At 51.7% G+C, this 27,016-nt stretch overlaps 1 protein-coding gene across 7 annotated transcripts in view; it reads left to right on the top strand.

The window, feature by feature from the left end:
* The window catches only part of RPS6KA2 (ribosomal protein S6 kinase A2), a 328,370-nt gene that overhangs the window by 210,727 nt on the left and 90,627 nt on the right, over positions 1 to 27,016 (top strand). Inside the window, exon 1 of one of the 7 annotated variants that reach the window (XM_070377020.1) lies at positions 18,134 to 18,329. The exons of 4 other annotated variants lie outside the window; for them this stretch is intronic. In XM_070377020.1, coding sequence (XP_070233121.1) covers positions 18,309 to 18,329 — 21 coding nt within the window. In that variant the 5' untranslated portion in view covers positions 18,134 to 18,308. Of the gene's footprint in view, positions 1 to 18,133; positions 18,330 to 22,638; positions 22,658 to 27,016 lie in introns of those variants that run through there. 2 more of the 7 variants (XM_070377023.1, XM_070377024.1) reach the window with 2 other exon arrangements.

Raw genomic sequence — 27,016 nt, 5'->3', positions numbered from 1 at the left:
ACTCCTGGGGGAAGTCCACATAGCTGAAGCCAGGAACCGATTCACCAGGCTGGGCTAGAGGTGGGCAGGGTGCCATTGGCAGGGGGGTGGGGAACACCCTGTATTTCAGGAAACACCCCTGCAGATTCAGATGCCGTCTGCCCCCAGAGGAGAGCTGTGCAAAACCTCACCTCTAAACATTCGCACACAGGGGCCAATGGGTGCGCTAAGGGCAATGCTCCTTAGAGTGTGTCTAAGCCAGAAGTTTCTGGAGAGAAGCGAGGAGTGTGTTAGAGCGGGATCCAAGATTCCTCACGCACTTGCTTTGCTCTAAATGATCTAACACAAGTCAGCCTTCAGTGTTGCGGTCCTGGTCGCCACTCTGCAGAAAATTAAGGTGCAGGACGGCCAGGGTGCTTGCCCGGGTCACGCGGCTCAGGCTACTGGCCTGGACCCAGGCGGGCGCCCACCCCCCAGCATCGTCGGGGTTCCGTGCTTGTGGGAGGCCTCCCTCTCCTAAGGTGTGCCTTTCAGACCCACTGTTTCAGGAGTGTCTTATATCCCAAGATTTCCAAGTATGAACTCCTTTCGTGCAGGGTCTGTGTGTTGCGGCGGGAATGAAGGGCCAGGGCACTAGCTTCCTCGTAGAAGGAGCACTGGGTGGACGCTGGGGTCGGGACCCTGGCTTCCTGCCCTGCCTTGTCAGCTTTGTGACTTCTCGTCGTCTCCCTCTCGGCTTGAGGATCATGTCTTCATCTAAAATGACTGATGCCCTGATGTGGTCCCTTTTGCCTGAAAAGTTTTGTTTTTTTTTTTTTAATTTTATTTTATTTTTAAACTTTACATAATTGTATTAGTTTTGCCAAATTGAAAAGTTTATTCTTCCAAGTCAGTCGATGGAGGGATTTCTATTTTTAAAAGAGATGGTAATCCTTATTGATTAAGAGAACAACAAACCATCAGATTTTTTTTTTTTTTGGTTCATCCAGGGGATGGGTGTTATTCTGAGCTCTTATTTCTCTTTAGATAAATGGTTTAGTAACCAAAAAAAAAAAAAAAGCCTAAAAAGAAGTTACATGCTGACATATTTCCAGAGGTAGAGAGAATAAGCAAAAAGTTAACACCAAACTCATTGGCCAGTCAGTGCATAAAAACAGAAATTGGCTTTCTTCTCCGAAAAGCTCCACTCCTCACATAAATTAAACAGGAAACACTTGTTGCTCTGAAGTGCTTCCATTTGGCAAATAAGGTGCCTCTTCGTGCTGGACTCCATGCCGAAGCCAGTGCTGGAGACGGCTCTTCTCCGAGCGTTTGGGAGGGTCCGCACCTGCTTCTCCAGCCCCCACCAGGCACTAACCTGGAGTCACGCTTCAGACTTTTTGATGCAAAGTGGAAAAATTCACAGAAGTAATTGTAAGTCTTCAGATTTTAACTTCACTCTTTAATTTATTAAAAAATCTTCCCTCCAGCATGGTTTGAGACGTTGTGCAGCCTTTACTGACGGGCAGCTTGTGGAAGCAGAAGCCGTGTGCACAGCCCGTGATTCACGGTCACGGTCTCGGCTACAGCAGCACCTCTGCTTGCTGGGGAGTGAGCGACACTGGTACAGAAACCGTCGGTGTTTTAAGTGGTTGCTCCATCTTGGTTTGTTAGGTTAAAATCATTCTTGCCTGTTGTTAAAAATATATATATAGTTCACTTCGGAAGTCTTTCTGATCATCTGAATAAGATTGTTATATTTTAAAATGGGGCTTCCCCGATGGCTCAGCGGGTAAAGAATCTGCCTTCAATGCAGGAGACAGAGGAGACGCGGGTTCAATCCTTGGAAGAAGATCCCCTGGAGTAAGAAATGGCAACCCACTCCAGTATTTTTGCCTGGAGAATCCCACGGACAGAGGAGCCTGGCAGGCTACAGTCTATGGGGTGGCAAAAAGTTGCACATGACTGAGTGACTGAGCACACACAGTCCCACGTTTTAAAGTAATAGCTTTATTTTTATAGAGGCCATGACTTGGATATTTTATTACTTTAGAAAGTCCAGCTTTTCAAGCTGTTTGCTGAATTTATGTGGTTTTCCTGCAGTTATTTGTATGGTACTTGTCTCCATTTTTCCATCATGCTTACGTAGTTATATTTGAAATACTCTTGCGGGCCCCTGGGGGTTGCTGTGTCGGGACACCTGGAGAGTGTGGGGAGTCTGCGTGTTACCTGTGTGATTGTGAGATGCATTATTACCTGTGATGTTGCCTAACTGCATCGATCAGACTGAATAGAAATTATTTTCTTTGAGTTTAATGGAACTGAAAATCATTTGCCTTTGAACTCTTCATTAAAATTTTTAAGATATCTTAAATTTTATTTCCAAGTTGGCAAAATCCCAGACCACTTCCCTGCCCAGCTTATTGATTCTGGGTCTGTCTCCCTCCCTCTGCGACTCTCCAAGAACTTGAGTGTTTATGGTCATGACCAGGGGAATCTCAGGAAGAACTTCCACCAGGACAGTCAATACAGCAAACCCATGTGAGCTTCATGGGACGCGCTCACTCTGTAAACACCTGGCCCTCGGTGGTGCTCCTGGCGCGGGCGCTCAGAGGCACCTGCTGCCTCCCTGGCAGGCGTCTGCTGCTGCACCGTCTGGGTGAGGAGCTACCCACCCCAGCACTAGGGGCCGTGCACCCGGCAGGCTGGCCTCGACCCCGAGAAGGCCAGGTGCCCGCTGCACGCCTTGCCATCTCCCCTGCAGCGGATCACGGGCGTGATGCACTGCGTCCATGCACAGAGCATGAAGCTCCAAGGCACGGGCCAGGGTTGGGGCGGCGTCTCCAGGGCGTGTATGGCCAGTAGCCGGTGACTTGCAGCTGGCCTTTGCAGGGCCGGCCTCGTCCCCGGAGCAGACTTTGTGTGTCTGGGGCAGCTTTGTGGACGGAGGATAAGGGAGATTGCCCCCGCTAGAGACGGGGGGCACTTGCTAGTGGTCCCTGACAGCCCCAGGCACCTGGGGCACCGCTGTCCCCTGGCAGAGGGGCCATGCGTGCAGAAGCCGCCTGCCCTCGCCCACCCCACAGCCTCTGCCCTGAGCCCCAGAGCACTCCCCTCCCCTTGTTCCTCCTCCAGACTGGAGGGGCTCTGGGGCCCTGGGGGCTCTGCTCTGCATCCTCTGTGTGGGGGACACCCGTGGAGTCCTTAGTGAGCAGCCCCACCGCTCCTTGGGCACCGGGCAACCAGAGGGACGGGAGGTCCGGCTCCGTACCCCGCGGCCCAGGCACAAAAGCCTACCTGGGGGCCAGGGGCTCAGGCGAGGGGACAGGCCCCCAGGACAGCCCGTCAGGGAGGCCCTCGCCATGATGCTCCATTGCAGAGCTGGAGGAGTCCTTCCTGTGACTCCCACCGAGGGGCCCCCCTCCGCCCTCCCGACTGCCCACCTCTGCGGCCACGCCATCACACTGCCTGAGGACAGCCCTCTTACGCTGACCGTGTTCCCGTTGATTTAGCTCTGTGAGACGTCTGTGTTTTTCCTAATTAAAATGAGTCATTGTGCCTGCCTGTGTCAGAAGTTGTGACACTTTTTACCAATATTTATTAACTAATATGTGGAAGACACTACCTGGAAATTCAGAAAACTATCTAGAAAGTTAGAATCTTCATAAATCCCACCACTCAGGCTTAACTATTTGACATCTGGGGACATTTTAATTCTTTCAGAAGTGTATCTCTGCATAATCTTGCCATCATTCTGAACATGGAACTTGGTATCCTTTAAAATGACTGAACCTTATAAGTCATGTCATTAAATATCATCATAAATGGATTTTATTCTACATATAGAGATCTGTTGTCTCTCTCTATTTAAACATTAGGTGTTTAAATTAGATGTTTCTCCCCTAATGTGTCTCATTGTGCGTGCATAAATGCTAAGTCGCTCAGTCGTGTCCAGCTCTGTGCGACCCCATGGACTGTAGCCCACCAGGCCCCTCTGACCACAGGATTCTTCAGCCAAGAATCCTGGAGTCAGTTGCCATTTCCTTCTCAAAGGGATCTTCCCAACCCAGGGATCGAAGTCGTGGCTCCTGCATTGCACTTGGGTTCTCAAGCACTGAGCCACTGGGGAGGCCTTGTCTCACGGCAATTCATGCTGAAACAGCATCCTTAGAGGTAAATATCTATCTTCCTCTGATTTCTCCCCCAAATTTTGGAAACGAAATCACTTGTTTCACGATTAAGGCTTTTGGTCAAAGGTGCCAAGCTGCATCCAGAGCAAGCGTTACATCTTAGTTTACCCTGACGGTTGCCAGTAGGTGATCACTACAGTTTGGCAAACGTTGGATATTTTTATTTTCAGCATCTTGGCTGACTAGATAGACCAAAAAAAAAAAAAAAGATCTCATCTGTTTAATTGTATCTCTGTGACGGCTGGTGAGGTACTTGAAAAAAATAAATTTCTTGGATATTTAGTTTCCTTACATGTCAACTGTCTTCTCTCTCCACTGACCAGTTTTAATTTTGGGGTGCCAGTCCCCACACACAGACACACACATAGGTCACACCACAGATACATCACACAGACACACATAGGAATTATAGACACAGACACACCTCACATCACAGACACGCACACCATAGACACACACCACACACACACGTCATACCCACACACACACACACCCACACACACACACACATACACGTTAACTTTTCCTTTGGCTCCAGGACTTTTCCTGGTTTGTCCCCTGCCTTTTAGTTTCTTTTATGGGCTTCCCCTGTGGCTCAGCGGTAAAGAATTCTCTTGCAATGCAGAAGACACAGGAGAGGAAGGTTCAATCCCTGGGTTGGGAAGATCCCCTGGAGGAGGGCATGGCAACCCACTGCAGTGTTCTTACCTGGAGAATCCCATGGACAGAGGAGCCTGGCAGCCTGCAGTATACAGGGTCACAAAGAGTGGGACAGAACTGAAGCGACTTTGCACACACGCGTGCCCTTTCCCACACTTGCATCCTTTCTGCTTTGCCCCTCCTCTTCCTTCCGTCTTCCCATCCTGAAACAGGACGTCTCCGTGATACTAAAAAGTATTAACCACACCCAGGCTCCCAGCATTTCTTTCTCTTCCAAATCCACTGTGTGTCTCTGTAATAATTTGGTCTACTTTTCTGCATACCACTGAGTTGTTATTTTTAATATTTTATTCCTCCTTTGAATGTTACCTGGTTTCCCCGTTGCATTCTTGGTTTTAAGGATGGAATTGAGTTTTGTGTTTTGCTTTGCGTCCAAACCTTCTATTATTGGATCTAATATATTTATTTTGGTTTATGCTTTTAGTATGCTAAATATACTCTCACACTGCCTTTGACCTACATTTGTAGTGCTTATTTCTGTTTCTGTGCTTATTGCATTTTCTAGAATTTCCAAGGGAGTGTTAAACAGTGATGGTAATTACATGTGCTTTTGTAAGTCCTATAGTTTGGGGTAGGAGTGTTTCTGTTTTTGCAGATGAAATGCAAGAAAAAAAGATTAAGGCATTTGTCACTGGTGACATTAATTTCTGCCTGTTGAACAGTTAGACCTGTCCAGATACCTTCCTGTCTTGGGTCAACGGACAGAAGGCAGCTGAGACCAGATGGCATGACCCCTTTGTATGCTCGGATGGTCTTGGGAATTCAGGACATTCTGAGACACGTTTCCCATGTGTGCGCTTTTGCATGATTTTCTGGGGAGAGGAGGGCAAAATTTCATCACGTTCTCAAGGATTTCTGTCACCCAGGAAAGTTGAGATTGGCCGCCTGCAACCAGGTTGGCTTTGGAGGTTACAGGGGACGGAGAGCGACCATGGTGGGTGGGTGTGGTTCCTGGACCGCAGGTGGAGGCACGCTGGGCAGTGGGCCTGTGACCTCAGCCCCAGACCGGAGACGAGACCCCGTCCGGGGGTTCCTGGAGTGAGCCTGCCCCAACGCGGACGCCACAGCTCGAGGAATTCCCTGTGCTGCTCTTTCCCCAGACAAGTTGGCTTTTAGATTAAGACAATGGAAAGAGGTTTCCCTGGGCCAGTTTTTAGCAGACGCTTGGTGAATTTCAGTCGCTCACAGATTGCCTGAGAGAGGTGTACCTTCTGTGCTCCGTGGTCTGAGCTGGTCCCCGTGTCCCTTTGGGACCCCCATACCTCACATTACAGTCACCTGCAAATGCCCCTCTCTCTGCTTGGAGCTGGCCTCCTGGTCAGAAATGGTTTCCTTGGAGACCTGGTACCGTCAGCATGTCAGCATTTCTGCCTAGTTCATCTGCCCAAGTCTGTTGTTTGTCATTCAGTCACTAAGTTCTGTCTGACTCTTTGTGACCCCATGGACTGCAACATGCCAGGCTTCCCTATCCTTCACTGCCTCCCTGAGTGTGCTCAAATTTATGTCCATCGAGTTGCTGATGCCATCCAACTATCTCCTCCTCTGTCGTTCCCTTCTCCTGCCCCCAGTCTTTCCCAGCATCAGTCTTTTCCAGTGAGTCAGCTCTTCCCATCAGGTGGCCAAAGTATTAGAGCTTCAGCTTCAGCATCAGTCCTTTCAATGAATATTCCAGGTTGAAGTCCTTTAGGATAGACTGGTTTGGTCGCCTTGCAGTCCAAGGGACCCTCAAGAGTCTTCTCTAGCAGCACAATTCAAAAGCATCAATTCTTTGGTGCTCAGCCTTCTTTATGGTCCAGCTCTCACATCCACACATGACTACTGGAAAAACCATAACTTTGACTATATGGACCTTTGTTGGCAAAGTGATGTCTCTGCTTTTTAACATGCTGTGTAGGTTTGTCATAGGTTTCCTTCCAAGGAGCAGGTGTCTTTTAATTTCGTGGCTGCAGTCACCATCCACAGTGATTTTGGAGCCCAAAAAAATAAAATCTGTCACTGTTTCCAGTTTGTCCCCTTCTTACATTAAATTGGAGCACCGGGCAATGGACCAAAGCTATTTCTCCGTTTATTTCCCCTTCGGGTGTCGCTTGTCTCTGTCTAACTTGGGCACCGTGTTTCGCTCTGGTTTTTGAGTCACCACTACAAATCTTCTGGTTGCAGCTTCTATTAATCACGCATACTCAGGCCGTGTGTGGAGGACACAGACTGAGGTCTTGTCCGAGTCTGCAGACCGGTGGCCAGGGACGCGAGCTGTCACCAGCAAGTCCCTGGAGCATCACTTCTCCAGTCCTGCTTTAGCAAGAGCATCAGATCTGCCACAGTGGACTTGGCTCTGAGTCAACCCAGTGTAAGAATCAGAGTGAGGTAGCTATTTACTGAAGAGTGTTCAGAGGACCACTGAAGTTTTAATGCCTTCCTAACTTGCCTGAAAAGCTCATCATGGATCTCTCCACCCATTAGTCCATCTGACCCTGTTCTAATAGCTGTTTTCATCATACTCCCAGCTCTTGGGGCCAGTGCGTCCCTGCAAACTTTACATTTGCAGTGTGCTGTGTACACAAGACCGTCTGTGAGTCAGCGCAGCCTGAGGGAAGTCCCTCTGATCCAGTCTACCATCTGTGGCGTCACCGCCTGTGCGCTGCTGGCCCTGACCTCCGAGCGGCCGCCGTGTGACCTTGAGCGATCACTGCACTTCTCCAGGCCCAGGTGGGCGCAGGGGGAGGACGGAGCACTGTCCTTCCGGCCTCTCAGGGGGTGGAGCCCCTCGCCCAGAGGCCTGAGGGCTGGAAGTGCCCCTACGGGCTGGAAGAGACTCCAGGCCAGTGCCGGGCGATGCTCCGAAGCTGAGGAGACAGGACGCAGGGGAGGCCTTGGGGCAGAGGAGACAGAGTGTTGCACAAGAGCCGTGGTCCCCGCCTGGCGAGCTCTGCTTCATGGGGACCGAGGGCTGCTGCTTCTGCATCATCCTGAGACGGGGCCTCCGGCTGGACCTGAGACGCACGCTCTGCATCCACAGGGGCGCTGTTGAGGCCACAGAGGGGAGGGAGCATCACTGACCCCTGGGGGGTCAGGCCGGGGAGGGGAGCAGGGGCTGCACACACCGGCATGTGGGCAGGTCCCTTTGCAGATGCTCAGAAACAGAAGGTGAACACGCCCTGGGGGAACATTCCCAAAACGGTGCTGATGTGTAGTTGATCAGTCGTGTCTGACTCTGAGACCCCACAGACGGTAGCCCGCCCGGCTCCTCTGTCCACAGGATTCTCCAGGCAAGAATACTGGGGTGGCATTTCCTCCTCCAAGGGATCTTCTTGACCTAGGGATCGGAACCACACCTCCTGCGTTGGCCAGTGGACTCCTACCCCTGAGCCCCCAGGGAAGCCGGGAGGCTGTGGTCGGCTCCTCCTGAGAAGGGCGGTAGCCGAGTCATGGTGATGGCAATGCCAGGGCCTAGGACGCAGGCTCAGGACTGGAGGAACGGTCCCTTCCCACCTTGTGGATGATACGTTGACGGTAGGTCGTCACGTGTCCCAGATGTAGCTTCTGAAGCCCTGAGTCCCAGTCTGGGTCAATGCGAAACCCTTCCCGTCCTTCGTCCCTCCCTAGGTGCCAGGTGTCTCTCTCGGGAGGTAACTCAGAGCGATGTGGTGGTTTTACACCCAGAGGGATGACCGTCCTCCCAGTGTCCTGCCTGCAGAGCTCACCGAAGCGGTCTCCTGAGATTACCCGAGCCAACTGGCCCTGCCTGGAGTCCTGAGTCGCTGCACGAGTCTCCAAGCTCTCTGTCTTTGGGAATATTTGGGGAACGGGGGTGGGAGTCTACCCTGGTCTGAGCTGGATCTCCCCAGGCCGTTACACCACCTGTCTGGCCAATGATGCACAGGCTCAGGGCATCCCCCGTGGATTCCAGCTTAAACCCCCTGGGCCTGACTCTTCCCCCGCAAAATCCCGGTACAGGTGGGGAGCGGGGAGCCGGCCACACTCGGGGACCAGCCAGGCCTGCGTGGGGAGCAGTTGTTGTCGGGCGGCACATGCACATGGGGGAGCCCCTCTGGATGGGCGGTGGGGCGGGACCACCACGACCCTGATGGCCACCCACATCACCCGGGTTAGTGCCAGCTCCAGCCAGGTGAGCCAGAGTAAAGCGCACACACCGGCCTTCCGGGGCAGGCTGGGGAAAAGGCAGACGTGTGATGCAAAAGAGAAAATCCGCAACTTTGACTTTGAAAGGCAGTTTCCTTCTCGTCGTCTTGGCGGTCTTTCAGGTTAAAGAGTGGACCCGTCCCCTGGGATGAATGCTTTGGAATTGGCTGTAAATTAAATTATCTGGAGGTTGGAGGCACAGGGGAGCCGGAAAGACCCCGGCAGGTGGCCAAGCGGAGTGTCCTTCTAACCCGCCTTCGTGTCCCGGCCCAGGACGAGCGGGGTGTCTTAGGATCGTTAAGCTTTTATAAGAGCCCCGTGCAAGCTGTTAACCCAGATTCATTGCTTGGAATCACTTTGGTGGGAGCATAAAGTCAGCTTCTCTGAAGCTCGACTGCACTGCTTAAAGGTTTTTTCACGTGGGATGTGGAGTGTGGCTTTGGCAAGATTGTGTTAGAAATCCCGTGTTCCTTTTCCCTTTTAAACATCAGGGGTTCACTCCAGGAGCCCCCGGGAGGAGTAAAGCCGGCTCCCTGTGGCACGAGGGACAGCTTCTAGGTCGTATTAGTAAAACCCTGTGGTATTGAAGTCTTGATGGGTGAGGAGGCTCCTGTGACTTGGGCAGGGCTCAGCCGGCAAGAGGGTGAACTCTTCTAGAAGCGACCCTCCCCACCTCATCCGGCAGCTGCTGGTTTTCTGCTGCAGGCTCTTCCTGGATGACTCAGTCACTGCCTCTGTCGTCGAGGCCGTGTCATGGAGGGCTTGGACGCGGGGAAGCACGTGTCCCAAGGCCTCTGTCCACTGCAGGCCCCCCAGGTCTGCAGAGAGGAGGGCTGGCCACTCGGGGCTGCTGAGGAGAGGCCGTCCACAGCCACAGGGGTGGACACTCTAGTGCAGGGCCCCCAGTCTCTGGGATCGAATGCCTGGTGATCCGAGGTGGACCTGACGTAATAATAGAAATAAAATGCACAATGATTGTGTGTTAGTCGCTCAGTCGTGTCCAACTCTTGGCGACCCCATGGACTGTAGCCCGCCAGGCTCCTCTGTCCGTGGGATTCCCCAGGCAAGAGTACTGAAGTGGATAAGCCAGCCTTGCCCTTCTCCAGGGGATCTTCCCGGCCCAGGGATCGAACCCGAGTCTCATGCACTGCAGGCGGATTCTTTACCATCTGAGCCACCAGGGCAGCTCCTGAAATACGTGCTTTAGGTTCCAGGAACTGGACGGTACCTAGCAACCCTACCCCCAGATCCATAGGGCACATGTGTGTGTCCGTGTGCTCACCGACGGCCTGTGTCCAGATGTGACGGCGGGTGTGGAGGCGTCCGAAGTCCGAGCTGAGCACAGGTCAGTCTGAGTGACTCCTCTGCATCCTGCAGCCCAGTGACCAGAAGGACCCCTGTGACCTGATGTCCTGTCAGCTCATGCCCACACCTCTTCTACTTTCTAATCAGACTCCATTGGAAGAAACTCCATTGGAAAATATGGCTCGTTTGTCCAGGCACAAATTTCCTCTGGTAACCTTTAGGAGAACTCGGTTGTCATTTAACTCGGACACATCACCGAAGCTCAGCCAAGTCTGTTAGTGGTGTGTTTAGACGTGGGATGTGTTTACTGACTACAGTGTAGTTATTAACTAGTGTTTAATGAGAAAAGTGTTCATCACTTAGGTACTTTTTCAGCAGCTATAGGAATGGTCTTTCCCATAATGCTGGGTATTAAGAGGAAAGCCTTCAGGGACTCACAAGTCAAGCAAAATGAAAATGCAATCATGATGACACGAAGGAGCCCATGTGGTGAATTTAGCACCTCCTGAGCAGGGCAGAGTTCCTCAAGCAGCCCTCCTCATCAGGCCAGGCAGGTGACACCGAGGCCTGGGGACTGAGGCGGGCTCCCCTGTGGAGGGGCGGCGCTGCTGGCATACTATAGGCCTAGAACGGGGGAGGAGGAGGGAGGAACCCCCACAGAACAGACGGCTCCAGGGACCCCCGGAGGCTCGCTCTGGATGGAGGACGCACTGGTGGTTCCTGGAGCGCCAGAGAGGCTCACTCTGGATGGAGGACGCACTGGTGGTTCCTGGAGCGCCAGAGAGGCTGGATGGAGGACGACTGATGGTTCCTGGAGCGGAGCGCCTGGATGGAGGACGGGTGGTTCCTGGAGCACCAGAGGGCTGGATGGAGGACGCACTGGTGGTTCCTGGAGCGCCAGAGAGGCTCGGTCTGGATGGAGGACGCACTGATGGTTCCTGGAGCGCCAGAGAGGCTCGCTCTGGATGGAGGACGCACTGGTGGTTCCTGGAGCGCCAGAGAGGCTCACTCTGGATGGAGGACGCACTGGTGGTTCCTGGAGCGCCAGAGAGGCTCGGCTCTGGATGGAGGGCGCACTGGTGGTTCCTGGAGCGCCAGAGAGGCTCGCTCTGGATGGAGGACGCACTGGTGGTTCCTGGAGCGCCAGAGAGGCTCGCTCTGGATGGAGGACGCGCTGGTGGTTCCTGGAGCGCCAGAGAAAGAGCACCCGAGATCACCTCCTTTCCCCCAGATTTCCGGACTCGGCCCCTCCTCCTGCATTGGCCGTCCGCAACAGCTGCCCCTCGAGAGCCCCAGGCGCATAGTCTCACGTCTGTGCTAGTCCATCCAGGCTCCCGTTACTAGACTCCACAGACTGGGCGGTTTGAATACCGCAGAGATGTACTTCTGGAGGCTCTGGAGGTGGACATCCAGGGTCACGATGCTGGCCGGTCCTCTGCGGTGAGGACCCAGTTGGTAGAAGGTGTCTTCTCCCCGCGTCCTCATGTGGCGGCAGGGGCTCTGGGCCCCTTTTGTGGGGGCGTTCATCCCAGTGGGGCCCCACCCTCCTGACCCGTTGCCTCCCAGAGGCCCAGCTCCTAACACCGTCACACTGGGATTAGGGCTTCGGTCTCTGCATTGAGGGGAAACGCATTCAGCTCAAGGCGGCGTCTCTGTGACCTTCACCCTCCGTGGGCCCTTATCCAGAGGCCAGCGTCCTTCAGTCCCTTTCTTTTTCTCTAAGAGGATGCTTTCGCTCCATGAGGAGGCTTTGCCCTCAGTCAGAGTGGAGAAAGCTCAGGTCCTGAAGGTGATGGAGCGTCTCATAAAGAAAGGCGTGGAAACCACAAGGGCAGGGAAGGACCCCCCACCTGTCCATCACGGATCCCACCACACGCCTGCGAGGAAAGATTTGTGTGCTTAGGCGGACTGTTCCTGCCTCAAGCTATTTCAGAGCATTTGAGTCCGAATTGCTGAAAAAGTGGATCGTTTCGCGATGTCTGCTGATGGGCGTTTTCTGTCATCACTTGGGCAGTAGTCCAGTTACACAGCGAAAAGGTCGAGGAATGAAAAACCACCAAGTTCACTTCAAAATCAAGTCTTTAAAGTTACCAAATCTTTGTGAAACTCATGACTGCCTTCCATCTGATGGGCCCCAAGTATACATGCAATTTGTGTATTTTTAAGACTTTCAACAGAGGTGCTGGCGGTGCGGTCCGAGCGTCCCCTCAGCTTCATCCAGGGGGGAAGGTCAGGCTGTTATCTTAAAAGAGCAGCCAAAACCCGTGAGCCTGCATTTCTTCCCGACCATGCCGTGGTTTGGGTGCTTGATTTTATGTCCCATGGGCCAGCGTGCGTATGTGACCGCGGCCGGGGGAGGCCTGTCCTCTTGACCTCTCACGCCCGTCCCTCCTCACGCGCTGCAGCCCCTGTCCGCCTCGTCCAGCCAGCACACGTCGGGAGGAGGAGGGCCCAGAAACCCCTCTGGGATTTGTGTTCAGTCAGCAGCTCCCAGTCCAGTCATGAGTTCTTTGTATCCAGTTTTCACAACAGAAGAGACAGGTTAAGCTTCCTCTCACATGCAGCCTAATAAAGCAGGCCTGGCAACCGGGGAGTATTGCAGTCTTGAGGCTTGAGACAGAAGTTCAGATGTGCAGAAACCAGGGAAAATTCGCAGAGCTCTTGCTTAAGGAAGGGCAGTCGTTGTTTCCCGGGGAATCATTATTTGAATCATTTCCTGGGGAATCATTATTTGAAAAGTTTGAGGGATAATGAGAACAACATGTCACCTGGTGGGAAGAAGAACGTGACAGCTGAACTTGGGCGCTGTGTCAGCCACTTCCATGATCATTCGAAGAGCTTCTCACTCCAGGAGCTGCCCGAGGTCATTCCCTGGAGCCGCTCTGTGTGCCTGTGCACACACACACGTGCACACACACATACATGCACATACAGAGGACGGGGTGCAGTTCGGGGCAGCCTGCTGGTGAGAGCCCCTTCCTGGACACAGATGCCCTTTTCCAGCAGCAGGCTCTGACCTCAGCCTGTGACTGTCCGGTGGGGCTCAGCTCTGGGTCATTCCAAGAGGACAATGTACATCTCAGTGGGTTTGCATGGCTGTTGCAGAGCCATCATCCTGGGAAAGGAGAGTAGTTTGGAAACATTCGAAAATAGATGATAATCGGTGGGTGTCTTTCTTAAATAGCTCGGTGTATAAGTGCTGGCAGAAATTAGCCAAGTCCATGTAAAGCTGTGCCCGGTGTTTGGCTCAGGAATAATGTCGTCTATCGACAGGGAGACAAGCCACACGTGTGGAGGTTGAATCAGGGCGGGGCCCAGAGGGGAACGCAGAGGGGAGGGCTGTCCCCGGGGGAGGGGCCTTGCTCCGGAGCCCAGGACAATACCCATCACCCATGGGTGCCATCCTGTTTAAATGATTCTTGGTCCTTCCAAACATGGTCTGTATCAAGCAGTTCAAGCAAAGACAAACGTGTGAGTAAACGTGAGTGCCTGCGGCCTTGAGTTCCGCCTGCCGAGAGGGTTTTAAATTCAGCAGTTTTGTGTGAGTGAGTCCGTGTGTCAATGACGATAGAACATCATCATCGGAAGCTGCTGACCTCGCTGGCAGGCGGCGTGCCACAGCAGGACCACAGAACTCACAGAACGCCCGCCCCCGCTGCCAGGCCTCCAGCCTGACCCCTAGTTCAGGGCTTAGGTGCAGTGGCTGGTCCATCACTGCTGAATCCCCAGATAGACACTTACTCATCCTCATTTGTAGGAGATGAGAGAACTTCTACTCAGCGGCTCAGAATAATAGCCTCAGCTGAAGGGGTTTTCTAAACAAGTCTTCAGATCACCCTTCCTGGTGTAAAGAGTGAACTTCTGACATATTCTGCCAGAGCCTCAGAAATGTCTGGGGCTTTTCTCCAGCGTCACTTCAGCCTGTTGTAGACAAAGTGTGTGATCCTGAAGTACGAGATATCTGGATTTGCTGGATGGGGCTGAAGCATTCTGGCAAAACCCCAAGCTAGGTTAGACTTCTGCAAGTGTTTATAATATGCTTTCTTTGAATTTAAAAATTGTATATAATGCAAATCATACTCCTTGAACGTGGAGAATGTGGAAAGTCCCCCAGCCTGTCTTACGCCACGAATGAGATTGGATCTCAGCAGGTTGGCTCAGTCATGCTACAAGCCTGGTTCTACAGACATGCTCTGGGTGTTCCATACACCTTTCTTAAACCATCTGCAAGGTGTTCATTTACTTCTGTGCAAATGCTTATTCAGTAAATGCCATGTTCAGGTCGCTTTGAGGGCGGAGGGTACCACCGGGAACAGGACGGTATTCGCAGAGTGGGTTAAACTGGGAATGAAAAAGATGTTGCCTTCACCCTGTGCAGAATCTCTCATTTCTCCAAGAAGTGTTTCCGCGACAGCCGCTTCTCAGGATCAGGCTCGCAGGTCATTAGATAGCAAGCCCTTGAGGCCGAGGAAACCCATCTAAGTGGAGGAAACGTGTAATCGCCCGGATGCCTCTGTGGTCCTACAGCAGACCTGAGGTCGTCAGTCTTTGGTGTTTTGTAAACCTCAGCCATGCTGATTGCAGGGTTCAGGCGACAAGGCCGCTATCCTGGGTGAATCAATTCAGTGCATCGGCTCGCTAGAAATGCTTCATCTGTGCTCATGACTGTCTGGAAATCTGTGACTTTTGGCTCATATTGGCAAAAGCTGACATATGTGTGGAGCTCACCGGTTAGCTTTTTGAGGGGGTCATTTGGGTCGGAGTTTGGACAACTCTACCCTCGGGGGTGGAGGGTAGGTAGTGTGATGTGGGTGGGCTGGTGGGGGCATTTGAAAACATTTAGCAGAATGTTTTGTACTTATTTTTAATGTCAACTAAGTTGGTTACAAAGGAAGAGGGATGGTTATTTAGCTTATTTCTTTGAGGTTTTAGCCAAAAGTTTCACCTTTTCAAAAATTTTGAAACCTGATGAAAGCACATTGTCACTGAAATTGTTTAAGCTTAATTCTGAAGTTCATGAATGTTTTCTGTTTGGATTTGGTTTGTAAGAATCTCCAGGATAAGGGACCAGAGCTGGGCCTGGCGACGGTCGCCTGCACTCTGAGGCTCTGATGATGGATGGCAGTCTTCTCTAAGGATACTGGGACGATCCTTTAGGGGGAAATGACTGGGGCCAGGGTGTTGGCAGTGGTTCTCATGTATTGCCCTGAGTGTCACCTTTGTGCATTGGCCTTGTATGGGGGACACCGCTCATGCAGAATCTTCCCTAGATTTAGGGATTGATAATTCAATCACTGCCAACAAGGGCCATGTAGTCAAAGCTATGGTTTTTCCAGTACTTGTGCATGGATGTGAGAATTAGACCATAACGAAGGCTGAGCACCTAAGAACTGATGCTTTTGAATTTGGTGTTGGAGAAGACCCTTGAGAGTCCCTTGGACAGCAAGGAGATCAAACCAGTCAATCCTAAAAATAAATTAATCCTGAATAGTCATTGGAAGGACTGATGCTAAAGCTGAGCTGAAGCTCCATTACTTTGACCACCTGCTTTGAAGAACTGACTCAGAAAACACCCTGATGCTGGAAAGGATTGGGGGCAGGAGGAGAAGGGAATGACAGAGGATGAGACGGTTGGATGACATCACAGACTCCATGGGCATGAGTGTGAGCAAGCTCTGGGAGTTGGTGATGGACAGGGAGGCCTGATGCGCTGCAGTCCATGGGGCCGCAAAGAGTCAGACACGACTGAGTGACTGAACAGCAACAATCTAACACACACACAAAATACAGAAGTGACCACAGGTGATTGTGTTTGGATCACTGCTCATGACCATTGAAGAAAAAATGTAAACCCTTTATATTTATGTCTACAAAGCTATTAACAGGAATGAATTTATCACACAAGTCGTTTTGTCTAATATTTCATAGCAGACAGTCATCTCTAATTTCACTTTTAAATTTTTTTCTAATTTTTCAGTTTCCAGTAAGTTCATACCAGCCACCCCCAAACAGCCCACCTCTCTGGAAAACTTCTATTCACTCCTGGCCACCCACCGGGCTGGGAAATTTGTACTGGTCTCTGCACTGCACGTTCTTACGTTTACCATCTGTGCCCTGATTGGAAATGCCATGCTCGTCCACAAGATGAATCTCGCATGTTGAGTTTCAAAATTCTAATAGCTTTAAAAATATTGAGCCTTTCTTTTCCACCAAATGGTAGGTTTATTCTTCGCATCCAGAAATGGCATCCAAATTGTTTCATATTGGCTTCCATCTTTTTGTTTTCTTGCGACAAGTTATTTGATCTTATCTGCTTTTCAAAACTCACAGTTCATTTTGCATAAATTCTCCGTTGTATTTCAGAATTGGATACATAGCAGTGGATGAATATAGGAATCCCACGTGGACAGTTAGCAAGATGATTTTATTGATTTAAATTTCCTGTTATAGATGCCAGCATCTTCTTGCTCATTTTTACATTTGTGTATAAAAAATTCAGAAAGTAAAGAAAGAAAATTAGTCATTTATATTTCTCTGACACTATCACTGCTAACATCTTGATGTATTTCCCGTAAATGTTTTTGCTACAAATCTTTTAAATGTGAATATAACCATCATGGACAGAAAACTTATTTACTGCCTTCTTTAGTTTAAAATCTTAAGTCTCTTTCAACACTGCAAGTAGACTTCAAAGTCGCTTTTTAAAAGTGTTTTATTCTGAAATAGTTATGGAGCAACAGAAACTTACAGAAACTGGTGCAGAGGTCTGCCTGCCCTTCCCCCGCTCCTCCCCTAGGAATAACTCTTGGAACCGCGCTGTGTGCTTAGCCACTCTGTCGTGTCCGACTCTGCGACCCCATGGACGGTAGCCCACCAGGCTCCTCTGTCCGTGGGATTCCCCAGGCAAGGACTGGGTCGCTGTGCCCTCCTGACCCAGGAAGGTTCCTGGAGGCTCCCTCCTGCTGCTTCTTCCCACACCCACAGTCACACTGTGACAACCGTTGACCTTAAAGGACTATATGTGTGATCCGTCATTTCAAGTCACCTGATCATCATTCATCTTGTCAGAGCCTCAGTCACCGATTTGGTAATGCAAGAACCAATACTTTTGTAAAAGAGGCAGATGGCAAGTAATATCGCTGGGAATGCTAATTAGTAGGTGGCGCTGGTGGTAAAGAATTCACCTACACGTGCGGGAGACATAACACAGGACTTCAGTCCCTGAGCTGGAGCGCTCCCCTGGAGGAGGGCATGGCGACTCTCTCCAGTGTTCTTGCCTGGAGAATCCCATCAGAGGAGCCGTGGCTACAGTCCATGGAGTCGCAGAGTCAGACACCACTGAAGCAGCTTAGCACACACAGCATACAAGCGAGTGGTTACACTAAGGACTTCCGTTAGGTGGGGTCCAGCGTCTCGCAGGTCGTCTGACCCTTTGGCTCTGCACCAATCACCATCTTTAAAGGAAGTGATGTGTTGGCATTGGACATAAAGTCCATCAAAAACATCTGCACATAGCAGGCTAGTGGGGGTGACCCCTTACAGGACTGAGCAAGGCCTGCTCTGTCTGGCGCAGGAGACCCCTTGGTCTCTGTGGCTGAGCCAGCATTTCGGCCGTTGGGGAGGTCTGGTTAATGCAAAAGTCAGACGCACAGTGCAGACTCGAGGGGAGGGAGGAGGCCCAAATGGGCAGAGAAAATGCTTTATGTTTACATTTTTCTTGGCTTGCCTTAACATCGGAGTTTTTATTTTCAGCACCAGTGTGGTCTTTCGGGACTGGCTTTTGTACTGAGTGTCCTTCTGTGGGGCTCACTCCTGTCGTGTGGTGTATCAGTGGTTTGTCTTTTTATTGCCACCGGATGATGAATCCCAGTTTGCTGAAGCATTTACGTTGGAGGACGTCTGGGTTGTTTCCTGTTTGGGAGGAAAGCTGCTGTGAAATATGCTCAGGTTTCTGTGCGGACCTCGTCTTCGTTTCTCTGGGATGAAGCTGCGAGGATGCGGCTGCTGGGCTGTAGGGTAAGTTCACGTCTCATTTCGTAGGATGCCACCTGGCTGTTTTCCAGCGGCTGGGCCATTTTCCATCCCCGCCAGCAATGCAGGGGAGACCCATTTCCTCTGCGTGCTCGCCAGCATTTGATGTTATCACTGTATTTTTTCTGTGTTAACCACTGGCAGGTGTGCACTGATGCCTTGCCGTGGTTTGGCCTTTCTCTCGCGGCTACCGATGTTGAATGTGTTTTCACATGCTGGTTTGCCGTCTGTAGATCGTCTTAGGTGAAATGACCGTTTCTCTCTTTTGCCCACTTTCTGATTGGATTCTTTGTTTTATTTCGTTGTTGCGTTTTGAGAACCCTTTATCTGTTACAGATGCGACACAGGGCTGCCTCCACGGTTTGTAGACGTTTTCTCCTGACGTGCAGCTTGTCTTTTCATCTTGGCAGCGTCTTTGCAGAGCAAAAGTTTTAAGTTCAGTGTAAGAATTTTTCCTCCTTTGGATCAAGCTTTGGAGATCACGTCTAAGAATTTTTACCCTAGACCTGGGTCCTGAAGCTTCTTTCCTAAAAATTTTATGGTTTTATGTTTTGCATTTAAGTCTGTGATCCATTTTCAGTTCATTGTATAAAACAGGGGATTTGAGGCCTTTTTTTTGCCTCAGAGGTCCAGTGCTCCAATACCGTTTGTTGAAAATACTCTCCTGCTGAGTCTCTCCTTGACACCTCTCAAGAACCCACTGGGTGTGTCTGAACAGGTTCACTCCAGGGCTTTCGGTTCTGTTCCGTTAGTCTGGGTGTCTGTCGTTCCCTCAGTCCCTAACTGTAGCTGCGTTGTAAGCCTTAACAGTAGAGTGACTCCTCCCACTTTATTATTTATTTTGAAAATGGGTTTTCGTGACTTGGGGTCATTTGCATTTCCATGTAAATTTTAGAATGACGTTGTCTGTGTATAGGGAGCCCTGCTCAGCTTTTGATGGGAACTGCATTGTCCTGCAGACCAATATTGGGAGAATTACGCTCCATCTGCTGTGTTTTCCGGTCTGTGAACATGAGTGTCTCCCATGCGTTTAGCTCTTCCTTGGTTGCGTTCGGGCACATCTGTAGTTTTCAGCACACAGACACCGTATGGGTTTTGGAAGTTTTCACCTACATATTTCATTATTCTGGGAGTTTAGCTCTTCCTTGGTTGCGTTCGGGCACATCTGTAGTTTTCAGCACGCAGACACCGTATGTGTTTCGGTAGTTTTCACCTACAGTCTCATTCCTCTGGGAGCAACTGTAAATGGCATAACCACTTTCAATGCCTTTGTAAAATGCCATCTGGCGGATGTCGTCATCACTTAACTCTTCCGCACTTTTTGGACATTCACAGTGTTTCTCATTTTTTCACTCTTATAAAGAAAATCATTGTGACAAACAGCTTTCCGTGTTCAGATTGTTTTTTTCTTACTGAAGGGGAGGGGCTATGCACTGTCGTGACGGCGCTCTGAGTCTGAGGACAGAAGGGAGACGGTGCTGGGCCTGTGTTTGGCGCACAGCACACATGACTCCTGCTGTCACCATATCCCCCTCCGCACTCGGCGCTGTCTTTAAAGTCGTGCTAAAGAATAAAGACTGAGCAGCCCCGTCCTCACACCTGCAGCCGCCCTGGGGTGGACACTGCCCAGCTGTCCACTGCTGCAGACGTCTCTCTGCAGGACGTGTTGGCATCCTGTCCACCCATGGTTTGGGGCTCTTTACAGATTCCTCAGGGCATCTTGACAAACCCAAGTCAGTAGTAACAAATTTCTCATCCATGTGAGAAACGACTCTTTGCAAAGCATCTCCTTAAAGGTAACTTTCAAGATGAGATGAAGCGCGTCAACAGGCCCCAATAGAACCTGCGCTTGAAACATGGCATCCAGACACTGGGGCCTCAGACCATTGTCATCTCGCAGGCAATGTTCCACAGAACATTGCCGCTCAGGGAGCTTGAGGGTTGATGGGACTGACTAGAGTGAACCCACCCGAGGGACGTCGAGTTGTCAGAGCCAGGGAGCCTGCAGCCTACGTGTTGGTGGGACGCCTGCGTGCTCCGCCGTCCACAGGGAGGCCCCTGCAGGGACGCTGCTCCATCTGCCTGGCACCATTTATAATAGAAGCTTCCAGGGCGCGATCTGCATAGGCTGTGATTTATAAAAACACCAGCAGACTGAAAGGCTTCCAGAAGGAAGGAAGGGAAGATAATTTGAGGCGGTGGCAGGCAGTGGGGGTGAAGAAAGACAGAAGCCATGGGCGGGAGGCACTTTCATTTTAAAACAGAAGGAAACACCCATCTTACCTTAATAAGCAAAATTAATAGAAGTTTGGATGGGGGGAGCAAAGTGCAGAGGCCTGGGTGGGAGGGCAAAGGAAGGAAATGGACGGGAGACGCATCTCAGCCGCTTCTCCTCCCCTCTCCTCCGACCTCTTCCCTTGCGCTGCTCTGATGCAGGAGCCCCAGTGTGGCCCCGTGCAGACCCTGAGGGGCTTCCGGGGCAGCTCATGGTTGCCTTCTGAAGGTGGAGGTGGCCCTCAGCTGCCGGCCACATCTGGCTGCTGGCCCCGGGGTGTGAGTTAGTCCTGTGACTGCCTTGGGTGCTGGGTCTCTTTCTTGGGTCAAAAAAAGGAAAAATGCCATTCCAGGGTGGATGAGAAAAGAGAGCCCTGTGTGGACCGTGTGACCCGTCCCTTGGGGAGTTCGGGCGGCCGGCGGGCATCGGCCAGGCGGGTCTGTGAGCAGCGCCCCATGGGAAGCACACCTCGGACACCAGGCGGGCCTTCTCCCTGCATCTCAGGGCCCCTGACTCCCACCTCTGGTCTCCCTTCTTGTCCCCTCGCTCCTGTGACTTCAGGGGGGTGTGCTCTTCTTCAGGCGGGTGTCCTCGCTGTGTCTGGAGGCCCGCGAGTGCCTGAAAAGCCAGCTGGAGTCCCACTCTTGCTGGAGAAGTGTTGCCATCCTAAATGGCGCAGCTTATATTTAGCCTTTGGAAGCGAAGTGGAGGCTTTCTGTAGAAGTATTTTCCCAGTGCAGCTGGTCCTGTAATTTCATCTCACACTTGCTCACACCAGCGGGCGCAGACACGGGGGCGGAGACGTGAAAAGGGCGACGTAAAGGGCAGAGGAGACTCTGCGATGCATCAGCCGTTCGTCTCAGGAGCCTCCTTGGGCGGGTCGGGCAGGAGGCAGGCTGCCTGGAGTCCACCTCCCACCCAGGCGCCCTGGGAGGTCAGATGCACTCGAGGCTCGAGGCTTGGCCCCTGGTTACCTGGGAAGCTGAAAGGAGCGGGTTCCTTCTGGCTGGGAGTCTGGAGCTCATGCCCAGTCCTTCCCTCCTTGTGTTATGATGTGTGCACAGCCACCGCCTCCTGCGGGCTTTGTCGTGAGCAGTCTGTGTCGTTAGTTCTGGCTGTTTTTGGGGGAGGGTTATGCTCCCCAGAGAGCTTCCCAGGTGGCCCTAGCAGTAAAGAATCCGACTGCCAATGCAGGAGATGCAGGAGGTGTGGGTTCGATCCCTGGGTTGGGAAGATCCCGTGGAGGAGGGCATGGCAACCCACTCCAGTATTCTTGCCTGGAGAACCCCATGACAGAGGAGCCTGGCAGGCTACAGCCTATGGGTTCACAAAGAGTCGGACAAAACCAATCGACTGAGCACACGCTCACGTGCCCCCTAGAGGGACTCTTCAAGGGTCCTCCGTCCGCCCTCCCTGGAGGAAGCAGACAAGCGACACACTGACTCCTGTCTGCTTTCAAAGCGTTTCTGAACTTCCTTCCTAGCAGTATGTTGGGCTGGGTGTGGGGAGTCCTCTTCCTGAAAATGAAAGTCTGGATGAAAGATCTTTTTAAAAACAGTTAAATGCACTGATGATCTGGGAGGCAGAGCAGATGCTCAGGGCCCGTTCCATGTGTCAGAGCAGCTCACAGTTCAGGGGGCCTCCTCTCACCCCCCACATCAGGCTAAGACCCCAGGGAGGAGCGCGCGCAGCCCCTAAGGTCTCCTCAGGCACGCCCAGGAAGCCGCCTGTGCCGGTCCCGGGGGGAGATCCAGTCCTGAGCGTCAGCATTTAGATGGTGACACGGAACCCCCAGATGGGATGAAGTCCCAAGGAGGTGACGACATGGGAGAAAAGGCTGGGACCAAGTTGGGGGGGATGTTCGGAGACAGATAAAGGAAGAGCCCTCGGGAGGGTGGGAGAGGTGTCGGGGGACCCAGGGGGCCTGATGTCCCCGAATCCAAGTGAGGAAGCTGGGGTGATGCCTGGTGTCCGGCCCTGCAGACACTGAAGCCTGACCACTGGGTTCAGCCCCACGGAGAGCGTTGATGAGCAATCGGTGAGCCATGTTGGGTGGGGCAGGTGTCCGGGGAAGGGCGAAACAAAGTCTGTGTTTTGCTGAGAAGGATGCAGACAGGACAGCCTGTTTGCGTGCGGCTGGGAGCCAGCGGTAGGTAGGTAGGGGAGGGCAGACTTGAGCAGGATTTCCCCCGGGGAGCCCTGACCTTCAACCTTCTCAGAGATTACAGGTCCTGAAGCCCCGGCCTGGCACCTGGAATCTGCATTTGTAACAGCTTCCCTGGCAGGTCTGATACTGGGGCACCGTGGCTACACTGACAGCGTCTGCAGCAGGGTGTCACGCCTGGGTGAGCACGCCTGGTTTGGGGTCTGGGGGAAGGACCACGGTGCCCCACGGGGATCCCCGGGGGTGTCAGCCTCTGCGGACCCAAGGTCTCAGTGGGCCCCTGAGAGCCAGGCCGTGGTTCCCCGGCCCCCTCCCGACACGCCTGCTCTGTTATCAGCCACAGGGGTGGGGTGGGCTGGCCTGGCAGGACTTGCTGGGAGCAAGTCAGAGTTAGCTAATTTCCTTCTTCTTTTCTGCATTTTCATAAGCCACCTGTTTAATAATTTACTCTTGGCCCTTTCTGAGAATTAATATCCTGCGCAGGAATCAGTGATTTCTAGAATGGCCCCGCCCGCTTTGGTGGAGACCCAGCTCACACTTGCCCAGTTTTTCTTTTCTATGTTTTCGTCATGACTATTCCACCACTTTTCATCTGCATTTACTTCCCATAAATCGCCTCTCTTTAATGACGTGGAAAGCGGATGATTCAGAAGGGAGGAAATTACCTGCCAAGGTGACTTTGGTGCGGGGCGGGGCTCAGAGGACACCTCACCGATCCCCTCTGGCCTGAGGCCAGGCCCCTTCGCTGTCTGTCTGTCTGACACCCGTGGGGGAATGTCTTCCATCGGTCAGAATTCAAGCCCAGCTTGACGGGGATTCTAGAATCCATGGTCAAAGTTACTTGGTCACATACTGATGTTGTTTCAACAACTCATACTCTGGTTTTTCTCTCTCCCATTGGATCAGTTTTGAAGTCCTTTCTGGCAGAGCACACACCTGCCCATGATACCAGGCTCTCCCCCAAATTTCTCAGGTTATTTGTAAAAAAAATACGCTTCATAGGAGTTATGCTAGAAATCAAATGTTAGTGCTATCTGTAGAGCATTCAGGACCAGACTTTATGTCCTTAAGGGAACGGTGTTAAAATCCACATAGAATTCTAGAAAAAGTGACCTTCCTGATAAGAGGGAAAAGATGTTTACTTCTAAATGAGGCATAAATAATATGTTAAATCTGGGTGCCCTTTAAGGCAGTAATCACAAAATGGTTTAGAAAATACGCCTGTCCGGTCTGGACATGGTTAGAAGCAGACAAGCCCAGACATGTTTCCCAGCTCCCATCTGGGTGTTTCCTGTACACACAGCACTCAGCACAGGTCTCCAGACCTTGACTCTTTTTTTTTTTTTTTTGTCCTTTAAGTTCTTGGGAAAGAGGAAAACAAAATATCTCAAGCAAGTTCAGGTCAAAGTGTTACTATGAGTGGCTAAAATCTAAAATGTGGGACTCTTGGTTCCTTTTTCAATGGATGGTTGAGATTTTTGCTGTTCAAGACCTCCCTGGTGTTAATTGAAACATCACAGTACTATCAGGGAGAGGCCTGAGGTTTTAAGGCCATTCCCGAGGAGGAAGTTAGCTGTGTGCTTTGAGTGCATTTGCTCTAAGGACTTTGACAGCGAAAATCCCCACAAAATGAAATGTTACAGAGAGATTTGCTTCTAAGCCTTCAGCTGCAGTGTCAGGGCGGTGACGACGCAGGAAGGTGAATTCTGGCCGGCTGGTGCCTTTTCTGGGCAGGGGAGAGCTGCGTGCTTGGGGCTGCTGGTTCCTGGGGGGTGGGGGAAGCAGGGCCCTGGGGGGGATCCTCCAGGTATGCTGAGGGGGCTCCGGGGGGCTGACTGACGTCATGCTCCTCTGAGCGGAGGCCGGGACTCAGAGGGATGACCTGGAGACCCTGGAGGAGCACAGCACAATCGTTTGTGATGTGCACTCGGAAGGGCCTGGGAGCAGGGCCACGGGGTCAGCGGTCACCTGCCTCCTGGGCATCTCCCCGAGGCCCTGGCCTCGCCCCCAGCCGGCACTCCCCAGGTGTTGAGGGTGACCTTCTCTTTAGCTGCGTGAACGCTGGTGTGCTCAGGCACCAAAACGAAGTCACAGAGGATGGCGCTCGGTGAGCCCTGCTGACCCGTGGGAGTGGCATTAGCTTGGCTGCAGGACTGAGCCACATTCGGGGGGCCGGGGACACTGGATGGCTCGGTGCCGTCCTGCCTGCCGGATGGGAGGTGCTGTGTGTTAATGGAAAAGTCAAGTGCAGTGAAAGTCGTTCAGTCGTGTCCGACTCTTTGGGACCCAATGGACTATACAGTCCACAGAATTCTCCAGGCCAGAAGACTGGAGTGGGTAGCCTTTCCCTTCTTTAGGGGATCTTCCCAACCCAGGGATCGAACCCAGGTCTCCCTCATTGCAGGCGGATTCTTTACCAGCTGAGCCACCAGGGAAGCCTGTTAACAGAATGGGGGTGTTTTATTCTTCCTTCAGTGACCAGTGACCGTCAGGTTCTTTCTTGGTCGATAAGTCAGTAGAGGTGGAGATAGCATCTGTGCAGCATCAGTCATCAGGACTTGGCGAGCGCCTTGAACTTCAGCTTCGTCTTCCCAGTGGGCATCGGTCTGCAGGCACCACCCAGATGAGTGCGGTCTTCTTGGGGAAGACACAGGTGCTGGCCTGCAACCCGAGACACCCCTTTCCCTCTTTCCTCCCTGGTGGCTCAGCTGGTAAAGAGTCTGCCTACAATGCAGGAGACCTGGGTTCAGTCCCTGGGTCAGGAAGATCCCCTGGAGAAGGAATTGGTTACCCACTCTAGTATTCTTTCCTGGAGAATCCCATGGACAGAGGCACCTGGGGGCTACCCGGTCCATGGGGTCGCAAAGAGTTGGACATGACTGAGTGACTAACACTTTCCACTTTTTCCCTGTCATAAATGAAGCAATTTCCCTACAGAAGAAGCTGTGCCCCTTTCTGTAGCTAAAGGGGTCCTGGGATTCCAGCGGGACTCAGAGGTCATCTCCACTCATGGGGGGAGGACCATGCCCTCAGGGTCCTCTCTCTCTGACATATTCAAGGAATGCTGGTGGTTTAGTTGCTAAGTCTGTCTGACTCTTGTGACCCCATGGACTGTAGCCCGCCAGGCTCCTCTGTCCATGGGATTCTCCAGACAAGAATACTGGAGTGGGTAGCCATTTCCTTCTCCATATTCAAGGAGTAGTTACCTTAAAATTCTTTGTGTTCTGACTGCACACATACAAGCTTTGCGAACTGACCCCAAAAGAATCCATTTGGGGTATATCCATTGCTTGTTTTCACAAACAGAAACATGATTATTTTTACAAAAATGCAAAAGAATCCTTGAAGATGTGAAGACTGAAGGGTTTCTTTAACCACTGGAATAAAAAGAAATGAGAAACAATTGTCTTGCAGCCCAGACGACCTTCCTCTGCTTTCTCTAGGTGTCCTGCGTTGGGTACATGGAGATACTCGTCACAAAGTTTACAACTCTGGGAAACTGAGTTTTCCATCCATCTCTGAGAGGGACCACTGTCCTGTGGATTACTACTGTTGCGATTTGATTTGCCCGAGGCTTTAACGTCACTCTTGACTAGAAACCCGGCTCTCATACTTCCAGCTGGGCAACCTTAGGATAACATCTCACTTGATAGTTTTTTAAGAAATGGAAGAAATAATGTACGGAGACTGAGTGCCTGAGCACTCTGCGCGTGCGATTACTGTGGCGGTTTCAGATGCGCTTTGCAGTCAGCCCGGCCTGCTAGTTCTCAGAATGTAGCCAAGGCCCAAACCGTAGTAGTGGATGAAGCATCAGAAGGTGGATGGATTGGAAAGGGTGTCTCGGAGAAGCACAGAAATCAGTCCAGGAAAGCCCCTCCTTTCCAGCTTCCGCGTCTCCCATGGCTGGTGCTGGCAGGGCAGCCTCGCCCCTGACAGGTGGGCACTGCATCTCCAGGACAGGAAGCTCTCTGATGAGCATTGGGAGTGATTCCTGTCAGGGCTTTAACTTCAAGATCAAGGACTTTTTTCCCTACTTGGAAAGCTTCTGAACTGGAAGAAAGTCTTATCTGGCTGCTTCTTCTGAAATATAATCTCTGGGATGGAGATGAACCATCAGCTCTGGCAAGAATATAAGGGGGAGCAGAGTAATAAGAAGGAGAAGGAGAAAAGAAATCCCCATTTCACAGACTACTTCTGCCTGTGGACAGCCCTTCAGGCCACAGAAGTGTAGAC

This window comes from Bos mutus, chromosome 9 (assembly GCF_027580195.1).
Source record: "Bos mutus isolate GX-2022 chromosome 9, NWIPB_WYAK_1.1, whole genome shotgun sequence".
NCBI lineage: Eukaryota > Metazoa > Chordata > Mammalia > Artiodactyla > Bovidae > Bos > Bos mutus.
This window is presented reverse-complemented; position numbering and strand designations above follow the sequence as displayed.